Consider the following 12,572-nt stretch of genomic DNA (forward strand, 5'->3'; position numbering starts at 1 on the left):
AGAGCGATAGGTAGGTGGACCGATCATTGAGCCACCTAATGCCAAGAAAGAGGCAAAATGTTTCTTCATGTTACCCTGCCTGGAGCTCGATATTAAGGGGTTGATACGAAGAGTGGACAATGACCTGTCTGGGTGAGATGTCCATGTTAAACTGCTGTATAAGAGCAGTAATCACGAACACGACGATGAACCCCTCGTCACGCCATCTCAACACTATATCCAAATATATGAGGGGCGGTGGGGTAGCCTAGTGGTTAAAGCGTTCGCTTGTCACGCCGAAGAGCCGGGTTCGATTCCCCACATGGGTACAATGTGTGAAACCCATTTCTGTTGTCCCCGCGGCAGTATTGCTGGAATATTGCTAAAAGCGGCGTAAAACCATACTCACTCACTCACTCACTCAACAAATATATGAATCAGACCCTGACAAACCAGTGGCTGGTATGCTGGCTGGAAATCAACCACGTTATGAAAACCAGACGCTGGTTATCTGAAGGCTGATCCAACCAACATGGGCAATGTGGAATGGGAACACAATGTATGCCCCGACTGGAACATCTTGGAGATGGTGTCATATGTTGATGCTGGCGATTTTAAGAGCGCTTCTGATGAATCGAAACCTTATCTACCGCCGCACTTGCAAATAATGGGGATGATACTATGTTCTCCACTCTCACACCCCTTAAACACGGATCTAAAATATGATTGGTATTTTGCGGCTCCGGACATGGATTTTCCTTATGGCTTTGAGTAAATTATTCTGAGAAGAAGAGTTTATGCGTAGCAAGGGGATGATAAGCATTGGAAGGATCTGTTGCTTTAGATGAGAGTGAGTGAGTTTAGTTTTACGCCGCGCTCAGCAATATTCAAGTGATATGGCGGCGGTCTGTAAATAATGAGTCTTGACCAGACAATCCAGTGATCAACAGCCTGAGCATTGATCTACTTAACTGGGATACGATGACGTGTCAACCTTATCAGCGAGCTTGACCACCCGATCCCGTTAGTCGCCTCTTACGACAAGCATGGGTTACTGAAGACCAATTCTAACCCGGATCTTCACGGTGTGCTTGAATAGGATCCCGTGGTCACAAGCTGCGGAGATGCCCTTAAACACATTCAGTATGTGAAGGAAGTAATCGTGAGTGCTAGCGTGTCATTATGTATGTTTACGTGTGTATGCGTTAGTTTCTTGGTGTTTTGTTGTATGCTGTTGATTTACTATGATGTGTGCGCGCGTACACGCGTCCATGTGCGTGTGCGCATGTGCGTCTTTATTGTGACTGGTATGTTCGAAGTACGTCAAACATTTTATTCTTTGAATATTCGCAGATGGGTTAATAGCGGAGAGTCAAGGTCTGACTCACACACACGCCAACACACACACACACACACACACACACACACACCAAAATAAAATTAGAACTGAGGTTTATAACCTCGTCTGAAGTTGCTCCCGTTGCACGAAGCATCCGTAGATCGATCACTGTTGGATCTGTCAAAGGTTGCAAAGGCGCGGGTGGAATCCACAACTCAACATCCTGTTAAAATAGAAAGATTAAGGATTCTTCTGCCGGTTTTAACATCATTTTGGGGAGTGAAATTTTAGATCGATTAACATAATGTCCACCTCCAAAACAAGGAATGTCGCTCACAAATTTTAAAACTGAAGTTCAGTTCTAAAGCAGTTTCACGTCTCAGTCACTGTGAGATTTCAGAATAAACAAATCCAATGTACACATGTGTTAGATGCGATACTCTTCCTGCGAAATAGCTAACTAATGTAACAGTTATAGAATATTATGTTTTATTGAACAAATAATTCGTACATGTCTATGTATATGTATGTGTGTATAGAATATGTTATTTCGAAAGATATGAAGCAAATATTTCATAATTTGTCAGGTCAAACCATGATATATGTACTGGTGAGTATTAAGTCCCCCCGCCACGAATTGATTCATAATCAGAGTTACCTCCCTCCATCCCAACCCTGCACCTCATATCCCCCCTCTCCCCCTCAGCCCTTCCTTCTTCGACACCACTACGAAAAGAAACTTATAAAAGTCACTTCTCAATGAGTTCCTTGACGTCACCATACGTTGGCATTCATGAAGTTGAACAAATGTCACTTGTTAAATGAATTGAAAATGGGGTTACTAGTTGACGAAAATCATCTGGTTTCTAGACACCAAAAGGAAATGGAATGCTATGTGGAATGAGAAGGCCCATTTTAAAATCACACGGGTCACACCTGTCACGCGACCTGGTACTTGAGTGGCAGGCCCATGTTACAAATTCGTTGTTGAACAAAATAACTCGCTTACCCGTAACCGACCCTCGAAATCCGTCGCTAGTACATTCAACAACTGTCACAGTTAATTTTTCTCTGTCTTATCTGAGTTTTTCAAAAACTTAGTAATTTGTACACATAATACTTGCTAATTGTTACACGAAACATAAATACAAGTACGAGCTCGTACACATAATTGATCAAAACACAATGAAGAACTCACATTTCAATGTCAATGTTTAGATTCGTTTGGATATAGACATTGAACTAGGAACGCAGCAGCAAATGTCCGCATTAGACTTTCTCCAAGACTTTCAGTTCTCGAAGTTTTTGTTGACGAAAGCAACTTGATAGTTTTCCGCTTTCTTCTGTCGTCGCTGGACAAACATCATCACTGCGACACCAATGATGACACCAACTGCCAACATGGCTAAAGCGACGCCTGCGATTGTCCCTGGATGAAAGAAGACGTCAAACGATGATTGGAAAAGAAATGTACCATAGGCCAGAATCCATACCCTTTCTTGTATACCCTTTAAAAAAGTAGGAGAACCTGAACTTTCAATTTGGATAGGAAGTATAAGCGTTAACAAACTTTTTAAAAGACAGACATCTTATGAACGCACCACCATTTCTCTTTATCACCACCCCTAAACACAACGCACTGGATGCACGTGCGCAAAGCAGTTGCCCCATACACGTGCATGGGGTGTCATTTCTGATTTTGACGGTTTTCAATAAATGACTGTAATTTTGACAATAATCTTGCATCACATAGTTGTAAGTGTTTGTTTCTAGCCGGTTTTTTGTGTGTGTTACAAATCGAAAATCGTACCAATTTCACGTCATACACCATCTTTCAAAAACGATTAATGTACAAACAACTATGGTCATAAGGAAGTGCAAATGGTGATGCACTCTCAAAACATTCATTATTGTCATATCAACATTGATTGAATTAAAATGAAGTGCTCCTACATTTCTTAAGAGTATTTGTGGTTCTGTGTGATTCATGTGGCCCTGTGTGTGATGTGATCCTATATCATGTGATTCTGTCTGTGTGATGTAGACCTGTATCATGTGGATGGGCGTGGTGTCATAGTCTGTGATGTGATCCTATGTCATGTGATCCTGTGTGATGTAGACCTGTGTCATATAGTCATGTGGATGGGCGTGGATGTTTGAAGCACGGGTATCGGATCATGGTATCGAGGACAAGATGACAAGATGTAAGGATGAATGCTGCGATCATATGTAATGATATGATCCTTTGCGATCTGTCATGTGTGATCCTGTGTGAAATTCAATTGTGATGTGATCTGTGTGACGTCATCGCGTGTGATGTGATCCTGTGTGATATGTCATTTGTGATCCGATCCTATCTGATGTGTCATGTGACACAATATGCTACCATATGATCCATTGATGCGTCATGTGATGTGATCTTATGAAATATAACTTGTGATCCAAAGTAGATAAAACAAGCCGGTAAGCTATTTCTTTCAAGCATTTTACATTTTATAAAACTTTCACAAATACTGGATGTCGTTGTTGTAGGCGTTTTACCTCCGCTGCTCGACGACTTCTGTGGGGTTCCGACGTCGCCACAATTGACTGGTGCCTTCGTCGGGTTGTTTCCTGGGGTTTTTTAAGATAAAGAGACACAGCAGCTAGTTACAAACACAACATCTCGACTGACACTGGACATTCTGACATACGGCATACACTACCTGGATGTTCTGATGAACGCGGGAACAGTGGAGGCCAAGCCACTCACTTCCTCTGATTATTGTTTTATTTGTTGTCTCCACTTTGTTGGACACATTTTCTCGGCTTATGGGCTATCTTGAGACACTGATTATGTCGACTTACTTGGCTAGAATTTACATTATTTTTGACAGCTGGAATAGTGCGTCAATAAAGAGCAAATTTCCAAAAGACTATCTGGAAAAATTGTCGCCACCCTAAATATTTCGACACACTGGTTATCTGACGATATAATACGATTAAAGAAGTTTTGGAGGCGCTTGGGTTGGTGGCGAGTCGACTTTGATGAAGAGGATGTTATGTCGTGCCTTCTTCCAATAGTCATCTTTAAACTCTACATATATTACTTAAGGACCAACATAATTAATTGTATGGAACATGCATATATGATGTGTAAGGATAATTACATACCATCCTGAACCGGCAAATGCTATGTTTACCTGTTCCTGGTCTTGGAGTCTGTTGTCCAGGAATTGGCTTGGACGTCTGTTGCCCAGGATTTGGTTTGGGCGTCTGTTGTCCAGGGTTTGGCTTGGGCGTCTGTTGTCCAGGATTTGGCTTGGGCGTCTGTTGTCCAGGATTTGATGTCGGCTGGCCAGGATTTGGGTTTTGCGTCGCTCCTACAACACCAGAACTGAGTGAGTGTGGTTTTATGTAGCTTTTAGCAATATTCCAGGAATATCACGGCATGGGACACCAGAAATGAGCTTCACACATTGTACAGGGGAATTGTACATCGTATGTGGGGAATCGAACCCGGGTCTTCGGCGTGATGAGGGAACGCTTCACCACTAGGCTACCAGACCGCCCCAGAACACCAGAAGGATGGCTCAATGTGAGAGTTCAGAGTGACAATACATAAGACGTTTTCAATGCTCACTGTTGGCAACAGTCCATCATCATTTGTGGCAATGTAATGTCACAAGCCAATAACACACATAGTAGCAAATCCATTTTAGTCCTGTTGTCTTATGTGTAACAAGGCTTTAGCCTTCCAGAGTATGCAACTGAGTGAAGATATGTCTGAACATGAACGTTCAACACAATGGATTCGTATAGGATTTCATATCTCAAGAGAATCAGTTCCCCGCTGCAATGACCACCCAGCTGTAAGGAGATAATTACTACCCTTCAATACCCACCTTCTTCAAGAAGATAATTACTACCCTTCAATACCCACCTTCTTCAAGAAGATAATTACTAACCTTCAATACCCACCTTCTTCAAGAAGATAAGTACTACCCTTCAATACCCACCTTCTTCAAGGAGATAAGTACTACCCTTCAATACCCACCTTCTTCAAGAAGATAATTACTACACTTCAATACCCACCTTCTTCAAGAAGATAATTACTACACTTCAATACCCACCTTCTTCAAGAACATAATTACTACCCTTCAATACCCACCTTCTTCAAGAAATTAATTACTACCCTTCAATACCCACCTTCTTCAAGAACATAATTAATACCCTTCAATACCCACCTTCTTCAAGGAGATAAGTACTACCCTTTAATACCCACCTTCTTCAAGGAGATAAGTACTACCCTTCAATACCCACCTTCTTCAAGAAGATAATTACTACTCTTCAATACCCACCTTCTTCAAGGAGATAAGTACTACCCTTCAATACCCACCTTCTTCAAGAAGATAATTACTACCCTTCAATACCCACCTTCTTCAAGAAGATAATTACTACCCTTCAATACCCACCTTCTTCAAGAATATAATTACTACCCTTCAATACCCACCTTCTTCATGGGAGAAATTAATTACTACTACCCTTCAATACCCACCTTCTTCAAGAATATAATTACTGCCCTTCAATACCCACCTTCTTCAAGAACATAATTACTACCCTTCAATACCCACCTTCTTCAAGAACATAATTACTACCCTTCAATACCCACCTTCTTCAACTGATTCATATTAAGAGTATGTTTAGTTTTACACAGCTTTTAACAATATACCTGCAATATCAGGGCGGAGGACACCAGAAATGGGCTTCACACATTGCGCCCATGTGAGGAATCGAGCCCGGGTCTTCGGAGTGACGAGCGGACGCTTTAACCACTAGGCTACCTCACCGCCCAGATATATATTAATAGTACTATCGATAATATAATGGTGATACTGCACAACGATACACGCCTGACTCGGTATCCTAACAGCGTGATATGTGTATGATATACTATTCATACCTTGCTAAGGATCAAATCATGGATTCAACAGAAAACTATTATGTTGGGTCAAATTTGGATTAAACACCTAGGCTTATTGTAAGCATGGATCCTAGGTTTTAGTATGTCATTGCATCTTGTGGATCCCATACCTGCTATTGACATGTGTTGTTTATTTGTCAATTATGTGCAAAATGTTTCTTTGGTGCCATGAAAACCATTTTTATGGTTACTCATGTATCAAGTGCATAATGTTAGATTAAAGTGGTTGTTTGCATAAAGAGGGGGTTACCATATTATTATTTATAAAGTTTGAAATGGATACAATTTCAAATTATAAATCCACGTTTAAGTAAAGTTGTGAATTTGTGTGATCCTTAGCAAAGTTCGAGTAGTATATACTGATACATTTGGGACTCCATCAATAACATATTGTTGAAATTTCACAATGATTCGCGCTTACCACGCCATTAATAACATAATATTGATAACTCACAATCATTCACTTGACACATCTTCAATAACATCATGTTACACAATGAAAAACAAAAGAGTAATTCAGAACAATGAGATGAACTTTACATACTATCAATAACATAATTAGAATACAACAGAATGAGATATCTTTGCAAACTATCAATAACATAACTGGAATACTACAGAATGAGTGAGTGAGTGAGTTTAGTTTTACGCCGCGCTAAGCAATATTCCAGCTAAATGGCGACGGTCTGTAAATAATTGAGTCTGGACCAGACAATCCAGTGATCAACAGCATGAACATCGAGATAAGCAATTGGGATACGATGACATGTGTCAACCAAGTCAGCGAGCCTGACCACCCCGATCCCGTTCGTCGCCTCCTACGACAAACATGGGTCACTGAAGTACTACAGAATGAGATATGTACACCTGTATGTTATCAATAACATAATCAGAACACCCCAGAATGAGATATACTTCACATACTATCAATAACATTTTTATTCTTATTTGTAAATTTTTCTCAAAGTACAGGTCATATGTCACATGATGTAATCAACAAGTTAGAATAACAATTGCATGTTCTTAACACCTTCAAGAGAATATGTATTTATGTAAAGATGCTAATATCTGAGTCTATACAGCTATAGACATACATGTATATTGGTCTACAGTCTTTGCTTATGTTCAATGTTAAATGTGGACTTTATCCAAAGCAGGTAGTACATTATTAGGCAAATAAAGTATGTAGCGATGACCAAAATTTTGTAAATCTATCACATGAACAGGTTGTAAGAGCTATACATCTTGAGACATAATAGTATTTGCAGCAGACTCTAAAAATATTCTTTTGATCTGGTATTATTCCATACTTTCGGTTGTGAAAAATTGTCTGTTTAATTAGAAGCAAAATTATATTCAAAGGATCATTTCGAATTTCCTTTAATCCAAATACTTGGATTTGTGGAGTAAGTTTAATCCTTATTCCAGCATCAGACATGAGCCACTCTTCAATTTTCTTCCAAAGTCTACTTATCAAATTACAATCCCCCAAAAGGTGGAAAATAGTTTCATTAGAAGTATTACAATAGCTACACAGTGATGAGTCACTGACTTATATTTTATGCAAATAATAATTTGTGCCTAAAATATTGTTAATAATTTTCATTTGGAACCATCTTAATTCCGTACTCTCTGTACATCTAAATGGCATATATTATCAGTTCTCCAATCTGATTCATCAATGTTAGATTCAAGTATGGTTTCTCATTTTAAATTTGAGGCTGATTTCTTGAATATTGACGGAAGAAAAGTGATACAAAACAACCTCCTAACCTTATCAGAATCTAACAGTTAATGAATATAGTAAGGAACTATAGGCAATTCTAATGATAAGTGGTCTGAGTTAAGGGTAACAAGATTATTAATTTTTGTAGCTGTTTTACACTACTGATCAGACGTTGATAAGATAAGAAATTGGCATTGCCATGAAATTTAGCTACACATTCATTAAAATCTAAATATTTTCCATCATTGTCCAGTGGATCTTTAACCGACCTTACTCCTTTCTTGTACCAATCTGAGTAAAAAAGAGTTTCATTACCAATAATAAGTTTGTTGTTGAACCACAAGGAAATGTCAGAAATTTCCCTACACATGGTGATAGTTCCCATAAGGTTTCAATGTAATCTGCCCAAGCCATAAGTACATCGCTTCAAAAAGGATTATTCATGTTGTCGGCATATTTGACTTGGGCCAATTTCAAAGAAACTTCCTGGTAACGGAGGTAGATTTACGAAAAAAAGATTTTGGAGGTTTGAGTCTTTTGTCAAGATTATTTTTATCCAAGACAGTTTTTGTGACTTGTTTTAAAGATATGTGGTACTTTAATTCCTCCATCTTTGTGTGTACAGTGCATTTTCTCTCTCTTTATTTTGTCAGTCTTTCCAACCCAAATAAATTGAAAACAGTTCCAATATTCTGAGTTGGATTAGGTAACATTGAGAAGAGATGGTACAATTTAGGCAAGACAAGTGATTTCAGCATTGTATTGCTTCCCAATGGAGTTAATGTCCGGAATGACCAGATTTTCATTAAATTTAACATGTTTTGTAGTTTATCATTATAATTTATTTTCTACCATTACATCCACGTCTACATCCAAGTCTATTCCAAGCAAATTAAAGCTCTTTACCCATTCAAGATTCCATTTGTTACATAGTTTATGTTTTGATCTCATTTTAGATCCAATCCATATAATTTTACTTTTTTCAATGTTCAATTTAAGTCCTGAAAACCTAGCGAAGAAAGTTAGTTAATAAATTGTTGTATATAAAGATTTCTCAGTTCCATCGAGAATAATAGTACTGTCATCAGCAAATTGTGAGAGAATATATTCAATATGTCCAATTTTTACACCCTAAATATTTTTGTTATTTCTCAGCATAATGGCAAGGATTTCTACACACAGTAAAAAAAATGTATGGTGATAATGGGTCGCCTTGACGACTGCCACGTGATATTGGAAAGAAAGGAGTATCAAATCCATTCACAGGGATACACGATTTTAAATCTTTGTAGAGTACATTTATCCATTTTATTTCTGGGCCAAAATTGAAAATACTTTATCAATATATTTCCAATCAACTGTATCAAAGGCTTTTTCAAAATCTACTTGAAGAAGCAAGCCTGGAATCTGATAGTTTTCAGTGTAATGCATGATGTCATAGATAAGCTGGGTGGCTTCGCCAATAAAACGGCCTGTCATGAATCCTTCATTGATCAAATGTGGCAAGACATATTTTATTCTTTGAGCAATAACAGCTGAAGCTAACTTATTGAAAACATTAAGGAGTGAGATTGGTCTCCAATTTTTCATAAATTGTTTAGGTCTATTTCCTTAGGGATACAAATTATAAGTCCTTGTTTTTCAGTAATACATGTAGATAATTCACCTGTGTCAAAATAATAATTAATATCATTTTAAAGATATTTGTTGAGATCCTTCCAGAAAAATTGTAAAATTCAGAAATAAAACCATCAGGCCCAGGGCTTTTCTCATTTTCTGTTCTTTTTAGGGCTTCTAGCAATTTTGACGTAGAGATTTGACTTTCTAATAATGATGCTGTGTCATCATTTAAGGTTGGTACAGTGACATCTTGAAAAACTTGGTTTAAGTCAACATCTGAAAAGTCCTGCTGTTGATAAAGTCTATTATAGAACATTCTCACCTCTTCTTCAATTAATTGATCTCTTGTCATGTTTCCAGAGATGTCTGCAGTCTCGTCCATTTTTTCTTGAACAGATTCTATTTCTGATAGCAAGTCCTTCTCTGGTGTTTCTCTCTTTCTGTTTTCCATGATGAATATTGTATAGTTTCACTCCGTATTTCCAAAGAAGAGTTTCCCAAAGGAGGCTGCCATGATCATTAACTGTATAGTGTATAATCCTCCTGGTTATTTGTATCTGTTAATCTATATTGTTCTAATGTTTGAGGGGCGGTGGGGTAGCCTAGTGGTTAAAGCGTTGGCTCGTCACGCCGAAGACCCAGGTTCGAATCCCACATGGGTGCAATGTGTCAAGTCCATTTGTGGTGTCCCCCCGCCGTGATGTTGCTGGAATATTGCTAAAAGCGGCGTGAAACCAAACTCAGTCAATAACATAATGATGATGATAATTTTATGATTCAGTACAAAAGTGAAATCCTGAAGCTCCTTATTGACAAGTGTATGTTGTATAATACAAAGAATTCTCACCCGGTGTCGTTGCACTGTAACTCAGCATTCGTATGCTTGTGGCCGTAAACGTCTCTTTCTGAAAGTTTGAAGACAGAACTCGGTACTCCCTTCAAGGAACATAAATAGGGAGGAGACTTTAAAGTAAGTATTAAAACAATCATAAGGACAAGCAAGCCCATGGTTTGAGGCCATTGTATGGAGTGAGTGAATCAGTTTAGTTTTACGCCGCACTCGACAATATTCCAGCTATGTGACGGCGGTCTGTAAATATTTGAGTCTGGACCAGACAATCCAGTGATTGACATCATGAACATCGATGTTGTGATAATTGTGATACGATGACATGCATCAATTAAGTCAGAGATTCTGATCACCCGGTCCCGTTAGTGGTCTCTGACGACAAACATGGGTTTCTGAAGACCAATTCTAACCAGGACCTCCACGGATGAGTGAATTTCTGAAAATTAGTGATGTTCTCCAAACGTTTAAGCATATCCTGCTTGACTGATCGCAAGAAGTGTTTGACGCGGAATAAGTTGCTACGAAAACGGCGCCCTGCAAACAAGTGGTCGATGGACCAGATAATCAGGTGACACGACTGAACATTTCGAATGAGCTTAAGTACACGTGTACTCACGATGCCAACAGATGGTAGCGCCACTGGTACATCAAACGTCCCTCTAGTGACTGCGGCAGCTATGAGGTTGTACGCCATAGCTAAAGGTGTCTCATGGTCCACTGTTCCCGTCAACACACCTGGACACAAACACAATAATCATATATTGAAACATATTCATAAATTTACAAATTAAGATAAAAAAATGCAGCAGAGAGGTTTGGGCCGACCCTGGCACAGTCAGGCTGGTAAGGCTCAACATCAGCTCAGGGACTTCTCCTAATAAGCGCTGCCTGGTCGAACCCACCAAGAACTTTCCGGAGAATATGTAGACTCCCCAACACTGCAGCGTTCTGCATTACCCAGAGTGTCAGAAGGGCTGTACTCCCGGTGGAGAACACTGGCACTCTCCTGATCTGCGTCAAAAGATCAGGAGGTACCAAACCAAGGGCACCGAGAACAATGGTGAGTCTGACGACAGTGTACTTTGGATGCAGACGAGACATTTCATTATCATAATTTATTTATTTCAATGATGTGATAATTACTAGTATGTATGATAATTTGTCAAATTGACGTTTAAGCAGGGTGGCCGCCTGAATACGATATTATATCTACGGATATTTTATTTTGTTGCACAAAACGATTAAAAACATAACATTCCCGCTGTGATTGCCATATTTTTGGATTTTACCATTCTTTCACGACCATCCATGAAAAGATAAACTGCCGAAATATTTCATGTTTCCTAATGAAATGTCCAGAACCTTAACATTGGTTTGTTGATTTGTTGTTTAATGCTCAGCAATATTCCAGCACTTGCTTGATAACGGTGTTATAGAATTTCTTTGAGAGACATTTTAGAAGTTGTGAAGATGAAGAAAAACTGATTTGTATGGATAGTCAACTTCTTTATTGCAATGAGTGCGACGTTTCGGTGTAGGTACTAACACCGTTATCAAGCAAGTGATACAACAACTGAAGCAAGGAGAATATATACATAGCTGTATAGTGAGTATATACAATTAACAAGGTTGATGTACATTGGATATTTGATAAGTGATTACAGCAGAGGAGGTTGATGTACAGAGCGATTGATTGTGATTAGAGTTGAGTTTATACAATTGATGAGATGACGTACAATAGTTGTGATTACAAGCACAAAGGAGGGAGCATCTTTGTCCATCTGGCTTCCATGCTCCCTCCTTTGTGCTTGTAATCACACTATTGTACGTCATCTCATCTCTCACTTATCAAATATCCAATGTACATCAACCGATGACACGACACAGAACACAGAAAACGTCTGGCACCAAATTCTTAACTTGGCGATAAATCCTGCAAAGATTGACTTGTTGGCTGAAAGAAGACATCTCAAAGGTTGATATATAGTGAGAGAGTATATGTTGTTTAAAGCCGCGTCAATAATATGACAACTATTCGGAATAGAAACACAAATGATACAATATATTCAGAGCTTGGGCGAATGAGTAGGGCTTT

The 12,572-nt window shown here is 38.8% G+C and overlaps 1 protein-coding gene across 2 annotated transcripts in view; it reads right to left on the reverse strand.

The window, feature by feature from the left end:
• Positions 1 to 2,515: 2,515 nt before the first annotated feature.
• LOC124253738 overlaps positions 2,516 to 12,572 on the reverse strand; it is a 34,370-nt gene continuing 24,313 nt past the window's right edge. For both annotated transcript variants that reach the window (XM_046687562.1, XM_046687561.1), the window contains exons 15-20: positions 11,094 to 11,212; positions 10,475 to 10,532; positions 4,663 to 4,680; positions 4,501 to 4,614; positions 3,860 to 3,931; positions 2,516 to 2,747 (exon numbers count right to left, since the gene is read on the reverse strand). In XM_046687562.1, coding sequence (XP_046543518.1) covers positions 2,608 to 2,747; positions 3,860 to 3,931; positions 4,501 to 4,614; positions 4,663 to 4,680; positions 10,475 to 10,532; positions 11,094 to 11,212 — 521 coding nt within the window. In that variant the 3' untranslated portion in view covers positions 2,516 to 2,607. The remainder of the gene's footprint in view (positions 2,748 to 3,859; positions 3,932 to 4,500; positions 4,615 to 4,662; positions 4,681 to 10,474; positions 10,533 to 11,093; positions 11,213 to 12,572) is intronic.

This window comes from Haliotis rubra, unplaced genomic scaffold, assembly GCF_003918875.1.
Source record: "Haliotis rubra isolate DU_JTF1 unplaced genomic scaffold, ASM391887v1 Scf55, whole genome shotgun sequence".
Taxonomy (NCBI): domain Eukaryota; kingdom Metazoa; phylum Mollusca; class Gastropoda; order Lepetellida; family Haliotidae; genus Haliotis; species Haliotis rubra.